At 36.2% G+C, this 16,974-nt stretch overlaps 1 protein-coding gene across 2 annotated transcripts in view; it reads left to right on the top strand.

Annotated features, from left to right (window-relative positions):
- The window catches only part of RYR2 (ryanodine receptor 2), a 393,600-nt gene that overhangs the window by 213,179 nt on the left and 163,447 nt on the right, over window positions 1–16,974 (top strand). For both annotated transcript variants that reach the window (XM_048299766.1, XM_048299765.1), the window contains 5 exons: window positions 3,618–3,859; window positions 7,198–7,390; window positions 9,141–9,357; window positions 9,577–9,681; window positions 13,829–13,932. In XM_048299766.1, the coding sequence (XP_048155723.1) occupies window positions 3,618–3,859; window positions 7,198–7,390; window positions 9,141–9,357; window positions 9,577–9,681; window positions 13,829–13,932 (861 nt within the window). The remainder of the gene's footprint in view (window positions 1–3,617; window positions 3,860–7,197; window positions 7,391–9,140; window positions 9,358–9,576; window positions 9,682–13,828; window positions 13,933–16,974) is intronic.

Genomic DNA, 16,974 nt, shown 5'->3' with positions numbered 1-16,974 from the left:
AAGGAGGACATTGAGGGGCTGGAGCATGTCCAGAGAACAGAATGGAGCTGTTGAAAGGTCTGGAGCACAAGTCTGATGAAGAGTGTCTGAGGAAACTGGTTTGTTTAATCTGGAGAAGAGTGGGCTCAGGAGAGACCTTATCACGCTCTAAAACTCCGTGAATGGAGGCTGTAGCCAGGTGGTGGTCAGCCTCTTCTCCAAAGCAACCAGTGACAGGGCAAGAGGCCATAGCCTCAAGCTGCACCAGAAGAGGTTCAGGTTGGACATCAGGAAGAGTTTTTTCATGGAAAGGGCTGTTAAGCGTTGGAACAGGCTGCCCAGGGAAGTGGTGGAGTCATCATCCCTGGAAGTGTTTAAGAAATGACTGGACATGGCACCTAGTGCTGTGGTTTAGTTGTCATGAAGATATTTGTTCAAAGGTTGGACTTGATCATGGAGGTCCTTTCTGGCCTCAATGATTCTGCAATTCTATGATTGAGCTTCTGAGATGACTTTGGATCTCATACAAGGAAAATAAACTTGTCTTTCCCAAATAAAAAAATAAAAAAAAATTTTAAAAAAGCAAATTATTTGTTCCATATTTTTGCTTTGCATTAGAAAGTAGTGAATGAGAAGATTCTTATTCTTGCAATTATAAGGAAAAAAAATTTTTTTCAAAAGTCAATAAGACCAAGGAAACATTGAAGAAATTTAGTGTTAGGCTAAGACATGCATACCTTGACCCAAAAATATTTGACAAAAGAACTTTCTAAGGTATTACTGGAACTTTCTAAGATATTGGTGTTTAACATAGTTTTCCAGGAAATTGGAAAATTCTATTCACAAACCACTTTTGAACAAGAGTAATTTGGCTGATTAGGTTGATTAAATCGTGAGGTCTGGACAAAAGCATAATAAAGTGCTACTGTGTTCAGGCAAAAATGATTGGATTTGGTGATCTTGCTAATAATTTACAAATAATAGACTTTTCTGGAAGATAGCTTTTGTCAAACACATTTTGTTTTTAAGGTCATTAAATTTTTGACTTGGAACAATACAAAGAGTACCTATACTTAAACATCTGGCAAAAGACAACCCATATGCTTCCAATAAAACTAGTTATTTTGTAAGCAACCAGGTCAGCAAAGTCTGTTTTTGCACTTACTTGTATTTAACCACCCATACCAGCCCTTCTTCCTCCCCCCGTCATTCCCTCTACCAGGAAGCACACTGGGACTAGCTTAGAGCTACATTTTTGTTGATTAGTCAGCTTGAATGTAGAAACAAAATATTTATACAAGTAATAACCCAGTCTAGTGGAGGAATGTGAACACTACATACATTCAGTCTAGAAGTTTAAAAGCTTTTTGAGATACGGGTAACCAACCATTGAAGAAATATAGCTGGTATTGATTTTGGATACTTCTGTGCTCTATGGCTTTAATTCAAGATGGAATGGCTTTCTTAGTACAAAGCTGACACAGAAATGACTGTCTGGAGACAGATTTTTTTGGGATGAGAGTGTGTATTCAATATTATCCCAAAAATCAGATTAGAAAAGCATAGGTTTTTTTCCTTTTTCCCCCCCTTGTGACCTTTTAGATATATGACTCTACATATTGCTATTTATCTAGATATTCTAGCCTTTTAAGTAGTCTTGTGAAGTACTGTAAAAAGAGTAGCAGTAGGAACATCACATTGATATTAAGGATTTCTACAGCCACTGCAAATTACTGAGTTATACAGGACTTGGAACAAAGAAGCAAGAGGTACAAGAGAATTTTGAAATAGATTGACACTTCACTTTTGTATCTTTTAAAATGTTATTTTCTTGAATGTATAGTCAGTGTTACAGAATGCAGTTTGCTATGTAAAATTAAACCTGCAATGTGTACTTACTACATTTACATTGGTAATTGGTTGAATAGCTGTGGAAATTTTTTTCTGCAGGATCTAACATCTATTAAATATTCAAACACATAAACTAATTATTATTGGTATCTGAGTGAGGATGCTGTTTCAGTTACTGAAGCGAACATTTTTTACTTAAAATGTATAGACCATTTTCACCAGAATAAATAAATGAATAAATAACTAAAAATGCTGCCTTCTGAGAGCTAGGGTCAGAGATATTGCCTGCAGGGTGCCTCAACTTGTCCAGAGCAAAGCTTACCATCCATTGTTACTCTTCTCATGGGAGTATAAATGGTACTGCAAGCTGAAACCTGGACAGAATTAAGAAAGACTATAAAGCTTTGGGAGTGCAAGTGAAAAGTATTGGAGCTCAAGCTACCCCTTTTTCCATTTTACCAGTTAGAGGAAGAGGTGCAGACAGATATAGACATATAATGCAGGTCAGCTTTTGGCTTCATTTGCTTGGTTGATGTGGAATAAGTGGTGGACATTTTCTACCTGTATTTCTCCAAGCCTTTCCATAGTTTCCCACAGGCTCCTCCCAGAGAAACTGATGCCTTAGGGTGGAGACAAGGGGTCTGTGCAGTGGGTGGGCACTGGCTGCCTGGCCACACCCAGAGGGGGTGGTAAATCCTTTTCAAACTGGAAACTGTCACAAGTGGGGTCCCCAGGGATGGATGTTGGGCCCAAGGCTGTTTAATACCTTCCTGAGTGCTCTGGGTGATGGGACCAATCTCCCCTGATGGAGCTTGCCAGTGATACCAAACTGAGTGGTGAAGTGGACTCTTGGGAAGGGAGAGCCAGCCTGCAGGAAGACCTGCATAGGCTGGAAGAGTGGGCTAACAAGAACTTTATCAAGTTCAACAAGGACAAATGTAATGTCTTGCACATGGGAAAACAGAATCCAGGAGTGCAGCACAGGCTGGGATCTGCCTGGCAGGGGAGCAGCTCTGTGGAAAGGGACCTGGGGTCCCAGCGGACAGCAAGCTCAGTATGAACCTGTGCTGCTGTGGCAAAGAAAGGCAATGGGATGTTGGGCTGCAACAACAAGGACATAAACAGCAGAGAGAAGGAAACCTTTATCCCACTTTATTCAGCGCTTGTCAGGCCACACCTGGAATACCGTGTTCAGTTTTGGTTGCTGCTATGCAGCAAAGATCTGGACAGGCTGGAGAAGGTCCAGAGGAGGTCCACAAAGATGATCAAAGGCTGGGAGAACTGAGTTTGTTCAGCCTTAAGAAATGAAGGCTTAGGGGAAACATTATCACTGCATTCTGGTATTTAAAGGGTTGCTACAAAGAAGAAGGAAATTCTCTTTCTGTAAGGAGTCACATGGAAAAGACAAAGGGTAATTGGTACAAGTTTCTCCTAGGGAGATTCTGATTGGAGAAAAGAGTAACATTTTTCCTGATGACAAGAATCAGTCATTGGAATAATCTCACCAGGGAAATGGTGGATTACCTAATATGGGACACTTATAAGACAGCAGGACATTGTGCTGGGCCATCTAGTCCTGACTGTGGTTTTGTCAAGAGAGGTTGAACCAGATGATCCTTGTGGTCCTTTCCAACCTGGTAATCTATGTGATTCCTTGAAGTAAAATTACTTCTGTTGTTTTAATCACACAAAACAAGCTTGAAATTTGAGACAATGAAAAGTATGCAGCAGTTCATCTTGTCCTTGAGATAAGATTTTAATAACTATTTTTATTCTTTCTGTTTAAGCATGCGACCCAACATCTTCTTGGGGATTAGTGAAGGCTCTGCCCAATACAGAAAATGGTACTATGAACTTATGGTGGACCATCTAGAGCCCTTTGTGACCGCAGAATCAACTCATCTACGAGTGGGCTGGGCTTCAACAGAAGGGTACTCACCCTACCCAGGGGGAGGAGCAGAATGGGGAGGAAATGGTGTTGGTGATGACTTATATTCCTATGGCTTTGATGGTCTACATCTGTGGTCAGGTATTCTCTTGGGTATTTTGTTGTTGTTGTTTACTTTTGTTTAAACATTATAATTGTGTTTGCAATCCCAGTAAATTTCTTTTCAACAGCAGCAAAGTGAATCAGTTATTTCAGCTGACACCTGGAACATACAGAAACAGTACCCTATATCAGAATATGATTTAAACTGACATTCTGTATTGAAAAAAAATTGGTGTATATGAAGTAATGCAAATAGACTAGTAATTCATATTTCAGCCTAGGACTTTGCAGGGGGCTAGGGGGACTGTGTGTTCACAGTAACTATGAAGATTTTATTTAGACCTTCAAAGCTGCAAAAATTGAAGTATCAAAACCAGTCATCTGGATCTGTAACTCCTATATGGTAGTGTAAGAACAGTCTGAGACATTTAATTCACCGGACTCTCCATTTTTGATTTTTGGTTTGTTTTTTTTTCAAGACAGGTTTTTATTATTGGTCTTTAGAAGTTCAGAAATACTTTAGGTGTGAAGAAGATTTTTTAATATGTTTTTTGCCATACATTTAAAACAAGATTTTTTTTTTTTGTAGTGATGTTTTATTTGCTTACATTAAGACTGACTGATTATTGCAAGACTTGCAGAATCACATTCCTAGCTTGCATATGATGTATTTGCTCCGGTATTCATCTTTAAAATGTTCTTGGCTAACTTTGGATCTATTTGTTAATAGTAATTTATGAATGAAGATTCTAGTGTTAGAGAAAGCTGAACTCTGTAAAGCATTTTTATTTACTGTTAATACCATAAATACCTTATTATCTCTTCAAATTGGATTAGCTCAGCAAAATCAGAATAATGATAGCTTGTTCTCTTTTTCTTGATCATTTTTCAGAAGGTTTAACTTTTGTGAAAAGATTCCCAGATATCATTTAGAATGGGTAGTCCTACAGTTAGACAGTCCTGAACTCCTTGAAAAGAGATCTTACTGTAATTTCACCTTGCTGAGAAAAATGTTTTTTCTTTTGATTTTTGAGAGATTATTGGGCAGTGATGAACTATAGAATTGGCTGAAAACGGGGAAAGGCTCATTGGACTGGCAGTTCTTTCCACTATAAAGATATGAACAGGTTTTCTAAAGCACCTTAGCAGACAAGAGAAACAATTTAGTGAGTCAGCTGCATCACCTAAAGTTTTTGCAGCATTGAGGCGTTGTGACTTGATACTTGGAAAAGAATACAGTTTTACATTTCAAAAGAATGTTCCAATCAAAATAGCAATGGATTTTATTAATAAATAATAGCATATCAATTGGAGTGGCATCTTAGGAAAGAAGGTGCTACTTTGCCTCTCATGTATAGTGAGAATTACTTTGGAACAATGATGTATAATTAATGGTATCATTAAAAGTGTCGTGACTGAGTTTGACAGATAAAGTATTATTACAGAAGAACCAGAAAATAATGAGCTAACCACGATAGCTTTTGTACCTAAGGTCACTTTTAGGGAGGAAACAAAAGGTTACTGAAAATCAAAATTATTTTTCTACCCACTGCAAAATTTCCATCAGAAATGTAACAACAGAATAAATGAACAATTTTGTTTGTGGTTCTCAAGTCAGTAATCCTGCCAAAAAAAATAAGTCAGACCACTTTTGGATCTGCAAATTTTTGTATCTCTTGTGGATGCGGCTGGTAGATTTGAAAAGATGTGTGTCTTTCTTCACTGACGCTATTGTGTAACGCGTACATACCTCTCAAACATGGAAGAACTTTAGGTAGTTGCATATTGAAAATCATGGCCTTTGTTTTGATTCTACAATCCCAGGCTGCATCTTGATAAGTCTCTGCAATGGTATTTTAAGAGTAACCTTCTTAGCATGAAACATTTATTGTATTAATGAATAGCAACAATAATTTCTGCCCCCAAGTTTCTGTTCTGGGCCAAGCCTTTATGAGAATCACATATAATTTACATTTGGTTCTTCAGTCCTGAGATGATGTACCTATTGTGGAGAAGTCACATAGGTCTTTAAAGTCTAGGGCCAGAAAAGGCATTGAGATAATTTGATCTACTGGGTATTCATCAATTACTAATACATATTTCTGTTAGCAGTCAGCCTTGCGTTATCTTCATAACTTATATTTGCCTAAATTTTAGTGTCTAAAACGGCATCTGGTCTCAAGTAGTGTGTTTTAAGGAGATGAAATATCCACTCTTCATTGGTAGCTCTTTCAGCATTTAGTTATCCCTGCCATTAAATAATTGTCCCTTTCTGTGATTCATTTTAAACTAACTCTCAGCTGTGATATTTTCATCTGGCAGTATCACAAAGTCATTTTACTGGTACAGAGTTTTGGAAGTGTTGGTATTTTTTTTCCTTGGGGGTCAAGGTGATATGTATATGAAAATTCACTTGTAGAAAAATTATTGAGATTTACATTTTTGCTTCTGTTAAAAACAGAAGCTTCTTCTTGGAAATGTAGTGCTAGTTAAGTCCTTCATGTTTACAAAACTTGGACACCCCAGCTAAAAAGTTAGTGCTCTGTTCTTAGTATGCATCATGGCATATCTCTTGCAGGCAGTGCATAAGTTAATTTTGGAAAACATGAGTAGACATGTTTTCATACAGCTTCTATGGTTTTCCAAAATTCTGTGCAGTAGATGGCAGAAAATTTCAGACACAATCACTTTCTATTTCTGAATTCTATAGCTTATTTCTCTTGGGAAGAAGCTCTGCTTGTATAAATGTAATTTGATGTAAAATAGAAGAATCCTTTAGAATTAATAAAAACTGATTAAAAATACATATATTACTGGATATATATGCCTCAAAATTTCATCTTTGTATATTGCTGAAAAATGCTGGTTTGCAGTTTAATTGTGAAACTGAGTAGTATCATCTCATACAAGTTTGCAAGAGTACCATGATGTGGCCATTAACAGGGATTACCTAATTTTCCAGAAATAATTCACAGTGAATCGTTTTCTTTGTCAAATTATGAAACATTCTTTAGAAAAGTATACTAAGTTTCATATTAGATGCTAATGGCTGTTTTCAGTTAGCACTTATGTATTGTAAGGAATAAAATGTACTTTTCTTGGTTTTGACTCTTTTTATGGATATCAGTAATTATTTTCACTTACATTAATGTAATTGAGTTTTATTATTTATGATTGAAATAGCTGTATTGACATGACTGTATGCTGCTATTCACTATATTGCAAGCTTAACATTGGGTCTTGGATGTTATAGGTTAGATATTTGTGTATTAATGTGTTTGTGCTCTGTAGTGATGTTTTTCTCTTTTTTTAGGCTGCTGTGAAAACCAGAGGGGTTTTCATAAGTTTCACTAAATGTGTCTCTGTTACTTCCATAGGCTGTGTAGCACGAACAGTAAATTCTCCCAATCAACATCTATTAAGAACTGATGATGTTATTAGCTGCTGTTTGGACCTGAGTGCCCCCAGCATCTCTTTCCGAATAAATGGTCAGCCAGTTCAAGGAATGTTTGAAAACTTCAACATAGATGGCCTCTTCTTCCCAGTCGTCAGCTTCTCTGCAGGAATAAAGTTAGCATCCCATGGAGTTGTTTTTTTTTTTTTTTTTGCCTTTTTTTTTTCCAGTCTGCTTTTTTTTTTCCCTGCATACATGAATATGCTGAATATTTCCCTGGCTGTCTGCTCTCATTTCTCTTTCTGCCATCTGCTTTTTTGGCTAAGTTCCAGTTCTTGGATAGTGAGAGCTACAAAGAAGTCCTGAAGACACAGTGCATCTTTTGTTTTTCAGCACACCAGTGTATTCTGGTGGTTTGCAGACATATCTTAGAAACACCTTCTTAATAATTTCTTTGCTGACATATTGCTACACATTCACTCCAGGGTAGCATTTTGCATCAGCCTTTGATATTAAAAATATATTTTCCCTAACTCACCTGTTATGAGGTAGTAGCTATTATTTAAAGAGGCATTATTTGCACTTACCATAAGAAATGGTGGTCATACACTTTTTAGCAGCATGAGTTAACATGAATTCGGTCTGTATTCTGGTTGTTGTATTGGTTTTCTATAAAATTTCAAGTCACACTTGAGGTACCAGACTTCTGCTTCCATGTATTGAGCAGTTTGAAACTATAATATTAAAAAAGATTGTGTGGTGTTCCAGCGGGGAGACCAGCTTTATCAGGACTGGTAAAGGTGAAGGCTGAAAGCTGATTTCTGTTGCAGGCAGAGCAATGCTCCGTGAGGGATCATTCAAAGAATACCACAGAAGCTAAGAGCAATCATATAGAGCACACACCCACCTCTTATTCCAAATGCAAAATACACGTCTTTAGACTTTGCCTTTGATAGTACAGGAGATAAAATGTGGTAAAACTATAGATCTGCATGCTAGAAAATGCAAAATTATAAGCCTGCATTCTTTATTTCCGTTATCAGAGAAATTATTGAGATATTATTTGTGTGCTGCATGCAGTTTTTGAGTGTATACTGGTATAGCGTTAACAAGAATCTTGTAAGATACTCAGTAAGCAGAAAAGAGACAAAATTCTTCTGGTTGAAGGCTAATTTTTTGGGTGTTTTTTGATTTCTTCAGGATGGCAATGTTCTAGGAAGATTTTTCAGTATTATGTCATTGCTATGTCACGTTGGTATTATGTCATTGCTATACCATTATTACCTCATTGATTGTATTTTACAGTAACAAAAGACCATGACATATTTACCTTTTTGTCATGAATAAAAGAGTGCTTTTGCCTGGGTTTCCACTAATATGACAAATAGAAGTTTTAGGGAAGGAAATATAGGAGTTTTTGTATTGTGTCCTAAGGATTTAGTGTTTTGTGAGAGAAAAGAAAGAACCACGGGGTTTTTAGGCTCATTTCTCAAATGAGATTGAACAGAGGCTTTTCCTCGATGGACAGAGTTCTGAAGTGCTTGATTGATTACTCTGGGTTATAATCTCTGCCTTTAGAGACTCAAAAGGCTGCTGCTTACTTTTTAGTTGTGCTGAGTAAACTGATTATTCTCTCTCTCAGGGATTATTGGTCCCATGACTTAGAATGCCTTTGTTGAAGTAAAATTAACTAGAAAAAAGAATCATTTACTTTTCCCATGTTTTTTTCAAACTCCTGCATCATAAACTCCAGCAGCAGTTGGAGAAAATTGAACTGTAAACAATGCAAAGAAGCTGCAACATTGACTTTTTTCTCTTTTCTTTTTTTTCTTTTAAAATAGCATTTAATATTCTTTAGGCTTAGAGACTGATTAGGCTTTACCCCAGAGGTGTCTTGGTTATCTAAAGTAATTCTGATATTTGCAGGGTTCGTTTCTTGCTTGGAGGTCGCCATGGAGAGTTCAAGTTCCTTCCTCCACCTGGATATGCTCCATGCTTTGAAGCTGTCCTACCAAAAGAGAAGCTGAAAGTGGAGCACAGCCGAGAGTACAAACAAGATCGTAGCTATACAAGAGACCTACTGGGTCCCACTGTCTCTCTATCACAAGCAGCTTTCACTCCAGTTCCTGTAGATACTAGCCAGGTATGGAAATGGAAAGATTGCATGTTCCTTTTTAAACACACACATATTATACGCCTATGTTACTTTATTTGGTTGAATTTGCACTGTGTCCCAAACTTGATTTTTTCTTGGGTTTGTTGAGAGATCTGGTCTGTATAAAGTTTGTTATGAAAGTTTGGATGGCATGTCAAGAAACTTATTTGTAATAGCTTCTTCCTCTCTTATCTCTTCTCTCTTTAGATTGTTTTGCCTCCCCACCTGGAAAGGATTAGAGAAAAATTAGCAGAGAACATCCATGAACTTTGGGTTATGAATAAGATTGAACTTGGCTGGCAGTATGGACCAGTATGTATCTTCCAACTTAATCTTCTGTTAATTGCATAGTATGATTCAGCACACTGGTTTCAATGTACTAGCGGGACTGCATTTTTCATCATCTCCCCAAAATTAGTAAGATTTTAAACACCTTCCCACCGAAAGCATGTGGAAACCAACAGTGCTTGTGCATTTCTGAAAAAAAATTCTTGTATTAAAGCTATTTGATGCTGAAGTTTTCAGTCTAACTGTCAGCACAGAAAACACATAGTGAGTTTTTCACCTCCTATTTGTTCTTGGAGCAGATGTTCAATTGACTGGTGGAGTAAGCCAATGAAAACAGTTATGCTTGGTTCTCTTTTCGTGTGCTGACTGACGTTACTCTTTTAGAAGTCCCAAATAAGTATTGCCTATAGGAAATTCCATTAAATCTGATTTTTGCCTTCTTTTTCTCCACTTTTTCAGTCTCGTGCCTGTATTAGGTGCTCTACATAACTATTTTCTTATCTCTTTCCTATTTTCATGGAGTATGAAAAAAAATTTGTTTTAAAGTCAACCAGTAAAAAATTATACAAGCTTGTTATTTGTATCCCAAATGCTGTTTTATGAAGAAAGATTGCTGTGAAGAGTATGTAGAAACATGCAGTAGGTACTAGATATGTGTAAAAACATGTATGTATTCTATTTTTGTTACTAAAAAGATTTTGGTCTTCTGAGGAGTTCAGGTTACAGATTAAGGTAAGTGGGCATAGGTATTGTGTGTATCTTACAGCAGTACTTAAAAATATATGATTAACAGAGAAGACCTCTAGATTTTGTTGTAGTTAATTTCCTCATCAAATCAAATGCAAAACCTCAGTTAAATTAATGTGTCAAAACATTTTAATTGTGGTGTAATCATACCAGCTGTGAAGCAATCTGCAGGAACTCTTAGTGTACCATTATGTATCATCAAGAGTCTAATTGTACAGTTGAACACTATTTAAACTATATATGATAAGTATTGAATTAAGCAGTGATAAAATTAGTTATGTTCAAAATAAAAATAGGTGTTAAAGCTTTTAAATTACCTAGCTTTCTCTATCTAGCTTTAGTGCATTGTGGTAGAATGTGCTTGCTTTGGGATTGTGACAAAGTATATGCTGATCATTTTCTGGAGGTTGATTTTTTTAATCATACTGGTTCCTCACAAATGATTTTATCAGTTTCACAGAATAAGGGACCCACAAGGATTATCAAGTCCAGCTCCTGCCCCCCACAGCACTATTCCCAAGAGTCACACCCAAACACTTCTTGAGCCCTGTCAGGCTTGGTGCTGTGACCACTTCCCTGGGGAGCCTGTTCCAGTGCCCAACCACCCTTTGGGTGATGAACCTTTTTCTAATATCCAGCCTAAACCTCCCCTGACACAACTTCAGGCCATTCCCTCGGGTCCTGTCACTGGTCACCAGAGAGAAGAGATCAGTGCCTGCCCTTCCCCTCATGAGGAAGCTGAAACTGCAATGAGGCCTCCCCTCAGTCTCCTCCAGGCTGAACAGAACAAGTGACCTCAGCTGCTCCTCATACGGCTTCCCCTCAAGGACCTTCACCATCTTCAGTGCCCTCCTTTGGACATTCTAATAGTTTAATATCTTTCTTACATTGTGGCACCCAAAACTGCCCCCAGCAGGTGAGGCTGCCCCAGTGCAGAGCAGAGAGGGACAATCCCCTCCCTTGCCTGGCTGGCGATGCTGTGCCTGATGCAGGATACACTTTGCCCTCCTGGCTGCCAGGGCACTGCTGCTTCATGTTCAACTTGCCATCAACCAGGATACCCAGGTCCCTTTCCATGGCACTGCTTTGTAGCATCTCATTCCCAGGTCTGTCTGCACATCCAGAGTTGCGCCATCCCAGGTGCAGAATCCGGCACTTTCCCTTGTTAAACTTCATATGGTTGGTGATTTCCCAGGCCTGTAACTTGTTGAGGTCTCTCTGCAGGGCCTCCCTGCCCTCCAGGGAGTCAACAGCTCCTCCCATTTTTGTATCATCTGCATTTAAGCCAATTCTAGTTATCTGAATTCCTGCACTGCATCTACTGAGTACTGAGAGAAGGCATGGCACAGAAATTAGCTTGTTCATACGCACGCAAGTCCTCTAATATTAGATTTTGTCTTTTTAGTTCAGAGCAAGATGCATTATATGTAGTACCTAGTGGTGTTTTTTCACCAAGTCTAAAAGTTTAAAGGCAAATAGACAGAATCTTTAAATGACCCTCCAAATTATTTAAAAAATCTGCTGTATCATTTTATATTCCTCCTACATATCTGCGTCATCAGATCTGTATGTAATACCACCAAAGTGATACCTGCTATTGCATATCATATTACTACTGCATTCTATGCATGTAATGAAGTAAAATAGCAAGCTAATGTAGAAAAATCATGGACTTTGTTAATTGGCTTGATTTTAAGTCTGAATACATGTTCTATTGAAATCAGGAGATGTATCTGCATATCGTTGTTTCTGTTCAGTGTCACTGCACATTTAAAACCAGCCACAAAAATTAAGAATTGATGGGTGTCATGAGTTCTGCCACTGATATAATGTGTTTGCAAGGCAGTAGATTTTTATTTTGTACTCAGAAAAAAAAAGAAACGGGAAGGTAACTCACCAAATATTTTGACTATATAATAGAATTATTATACATTGTAGTTGTAGAACAGAAATAGTGTCACTATAGTAAATTAATATTGGAATTCTGAGGAAAATAACTGACGTCCAAGACTTAAATTATCTGTACACAGATCTAAACTCAGAGACTATACTCAATTTTTTTTAATACAGATTACGATAGATCTTAGGAATCTGTAAATAAACGTTTCAGAGCTGCTAAAAGGTAATTTTCATTTTATATTCTATTATTTTTCTAAGTAGTTTGACAGTTGAATTGCCTGTATTGTCTGTCCAAAGAATATTAATCCCATCAAATCAAGATAAATACCCCCTAGAGACTGTAAAGATTTTTCAATCCAAAACATAAACAAATGTCTGCTGTTCAATCTGAGAATTATGTGCTGGGATCAAAATGCAAAAACTATGTTACTCAGAAATGTTATAGAGAAATGTGTTTGTTTTTCATGAGATTAAATAAATTAGGTTAAGTAGTGTAACGATCAATTTTGAAAAATTGTAACAGGTTTCTTAACTTCAACTGTTAAAATTCAGTTTTCCAGCAGAATTATCTGATTGATCAAAAATCAATAATGTTATTTTTCAATAACTTCCACTTTTCAGCTTTAAAGGTTAATATAAATGGTGAACTATGCTCCATCAAAGATTGACACAAAAATGTTATAATACATGGTTAAAAAATTTGTCTCAGCTGAGCAGATGTTAACAATTGCACTGGGGTCTTTTAGGTAATATTTTCAAACTAATGTATTTTATCAAGCCTTTGTAGGTGTTGTTGGCTGAACTCTAGCACAAGATGTTGAGAGCTGTAGAGTGCTTGATTATCCCAGCCTCCAAGGTTGACTTTCTTGGTTATGGCCAAGTATTAGACTAAAACTGGAGAGGGTTAAAAATGGTTTTGATCAAATTTTTAAGTTCCTAAATGTAGGATTTTGTAAATTATAGTTGGTACTGCTCTCCTATCACTACAGTAAAAGTAAATTCCACTCATATGTGACCTCCGAACAGTCACATTCTGCTTCTGTGGTACTGGAAATAACAGAAACAAACATTTTCTGAAGTAAGAGATGGGGAAGATTTTTCTTTTATATTGTTATTTTCACTGGGTAAGGATTTCAGTACTATGTATATCAATGTATTTATACAAACTGGATGTAGAATTTTTCAAATATGGTGCTGAAGATGAGATGGTACTTTGTGGCTGTATGTTAAAACATAGATTGCACTGTTTTTGAACTTTGCATATTTCCTGTGAATATCTGTATAGCAGCATGTACAAATTAGCATTTATTCCACTTGAGATATGCAAATCTGAAGTTTATTTGAAAATGCAAATTCTGCATTGCTTGAACACAATGACAATGCTCTGAGTATACAGAATACTTTCTGTTTTGAAGTATTGTCCAGTTTGAGTAACTCTGACAGGATCAGCTTTTTGATTGGACTGGTTTTAAATTTCATTCAGTTTTTAAGGCATGTTAAGCTTATTTCTTTACTGTTTTTTCAGGTTAGAGATGACAACAAAAGGCAACACCCATGCTTAGTGGAGTTCTCGAAATTGCCGGAGCAGGAAAGAAATTATAACTTGCAAATGTCACTTGAAACACTGAAGTAAGTTGCTAGAACTTTTGAAGTTTATAATTAGAGTTTCTTAAGGAGATGCAATTTCCAGAATTATAAATTGACATGCGAATTAAAATTTGATGTGTAGGTGAGGGTAATAATATGCAAATGAGGGCGTGAGATACATTAATGAATTTTGTATTTGGCACTGAAAAATGACTTTGATAGTCTTTTTAGAATTATTGTGGTAATACTGATTGTGAAATGACAATTCAGACAGTTTTCATCTAGGAGGAAAATACTAGATCCAAGCTTTGAAAAAAAAAATCTTTACTTCTTATTTGGTTTAATTCAATTTTGTTTAATTATTTTTAATTTTCTTTATTGATAAAACACACTTTGATGCTCAATAGATATTTATTTTTTGCACATGACTAAATTAAGAACTTTGCTTCAGGAGCCCTTGCTGCTATTTCTGTGTTGTCTGTGCATGTTGCCACAGAACAAACAGTAGGAGGCATTCCCTCCTTTTGTGGAAGGAAGCTCTCCAGTTGGAATGCTAGAAAATTTCATTGGGACGTTAAAGGGTTTGTTGAAATAATCTAGTTTTCTGGTTCACAAAGATACAATTTCTCACCTCAGCTTTGTCAATCAAGGAGGTGTGAGTTCTTGCTTTGCTGTGAATTAATTAAAAAATCTGTTACTGTAAGTAATTTCTTCCATATGTAACATTGCATGTAGCCAACATGTAAAAATATTTCTCAAACTGATAAATGCTCGATGGTAGATGTGGTTCTTCAGTCACCCATATCTGAAATCTATTCTTTCTTTTTTTTTTCTTGTTAGAATACAGTTGCTTTTTCCTATTCAGGGAGTTGAAAAAGGATGAATGTCCACACGTGATATTACCTTTCTGGAAATATTTAATTATTAAAATATTTGCCATGTAAACTGATAGTGCAATATAGTGTTTACACTCACAATAAAAGGACTTGATGTCCTCATAGTAGAAAGGTATGCAGAACACTCCTTCAAGAACTTCTTGCAGATTTCTTTTCAGGCCAGCTTCTCTGCACTATTTACTGATCTACTGTTCCCACAGTAAATAAACTACTCAGTGAAAAACATATTTATGACCATAAGTGCTAAGCAGTTTCTGGAGGGATATTTTGCGATTATTTAGAGGTAAAGCATTCAGAGAGAAATTGAACTGGAAGCAAGAAAGTAAGTTCAGATTTTCTACGGGTAGATATTAGAATTACAAGGAAAGTTTTTGAGCATTTCCTGTTAGCAGAGCAATGTGCTAGGGATTCAGAATACATTCTTCCTTTCTATTTTATGAAAGTACAAAAGATGATGTCATTAACATTCACTACAGTTGGATCTTTTCCTAGAAAACTCTATATAATATGGCTCAGGCTGCAGAAAAATCATGCTCTCTTAATTAAATGCACACTGCTAATGTTTCACTAAGTATTGAAAAAATTAAATCCTTGCATGATTTCTGGTTCAGGATTCAGTGCTTTTCTAATCTAACCCTGTCAAAACAAACAAAAAAAGCTTTTGTTTTATAAACCTACAAGTTATGGATTGCTCTTTTTTTAGTAATTTTTTGCTTACTCTAGAAAGAGTCTTTCCATTTAATGGATAGTGTCCGAAATATAAAGCATTCAGTTTTTCTGTGTTTTTTAAAATTTGTATGCTTACTGAACTAAGTCGTCTTTACTTTCTTATATTAGTTGTTTTCTGAAAAATGAAGTTCTAATTTTGTAGTATCGAATTGTATTTATCATGTAGACATCTGTTGCACAGGGACTAGGAGAGTCTTGCTCAGTTTGTTTCTACAAGCTTGAAAATGTGAAAAAATTAGTGCACTAATCACTTCTAGGTGATCGATAGGTGACAACTTGAATTGTAAGCTATCTTGACTATTTCTGTACTAGATGTGTCTAATCTACTAGCTGTCAACCTTGACGGGAGAAAAAAGGGAAAGAAAATGTTATTTAAAAACTCCTAATAATTTTCTTTATAATTTACCTCAAACTGCATACTTGAAATAGTTGCAAGACATCGAGAATAATGCTGACTGTAATTGTGTTTTCCTTGGTGGTTTGTTGTCAGTCTTGCTGCCAGATGAGAGAGTTAGAAACCAAGGAAGATTCATATTATCTGATACACCATTTCTTTTCCATATATTGGATCTGTGTATATTTTTCTGTACAACTGAATACTTTTATGAACTATAAAAACTACATACTGTATGAAATGTCAAGATGCAGGAATGAGTTGCCTCTGAAAATGTCATGGGATTAAAATATGCTTATTCATACTGTTTCTGCACATTCTTATATTTTATAGTCTGGTCTTGTATTTTTTTTTGTTGTTCTTGCTTATTATTTTGTGACTAACTTTCCCATTTCTATGTATTTACTCAGTCTTGTGTGATAATTACTTGTATCATTGTGATGATGAGAGTTGCATTCAGGCACTTTTATTTTTCTTGCTTAGGTTTGAAGTGCATTAATGGTCTTTCAGATTCTGCCAGTACAGTCTGTCATTTTATCCTCCTGTGGCACTCTTATTTGAATTTGTTTTGTTTGGGTAGAGATAATTCCTAGCTTACATTACAAGAAAATTAGGGTTACCAGAAGTTAGCATTTCACGATTAGATATGTTCTCCTACTTATGCTGGTGATAGCTGCATAGGAATCACGTACTATTTATGCCAGTTGAAATTTAGCTGCATGGAGTATTCTTAGCAGATAGTGTGTTTTGCAGGAAGGGGCCACTGGATATTAGTTTCCTCATTTCTGATTTTACTGTCTAATTTTAATTCAGGGTTCACAGTCCGTAACAGTGGGACTTAATTTCTGTAGCTAGCACTAAAAATATGCTGTAAGAATGTCCTTGAAACAGACAATTCATCTGCCTAGGGAAATAATGTTACAAGGGTATTTATGCTCTTTTTTTTTTTCTCCAGTCAGTTCAAGAACAGTAAATATAGTTAAAGCAAGACTAGAAAATATTGTTTTAGCTAGTGGCAAGAACAAATAAAAACCTTGTTTGACACCTTTCTTCCACTTCAGGAAA

This window comes from Corvus hawaiiensis, chromosome 3 (assembly GCF_020740725.1).
Source record: "Corvus hawaiiensis isolate bCorHaw1 chromosome 3, bCorHaw1.pri.cur, whole genome shotgun sequence".
In the NCBI taxonomy this organism is placed as follows: Eukaryota; Metazoa; Chordata; class Aves; order Passeriformes; family Corvidae; genus Corvus; species Corvus hawaiiensis.
This window is presented reverse-complemented; position numbering and strand designations above follow the sequence as displayed.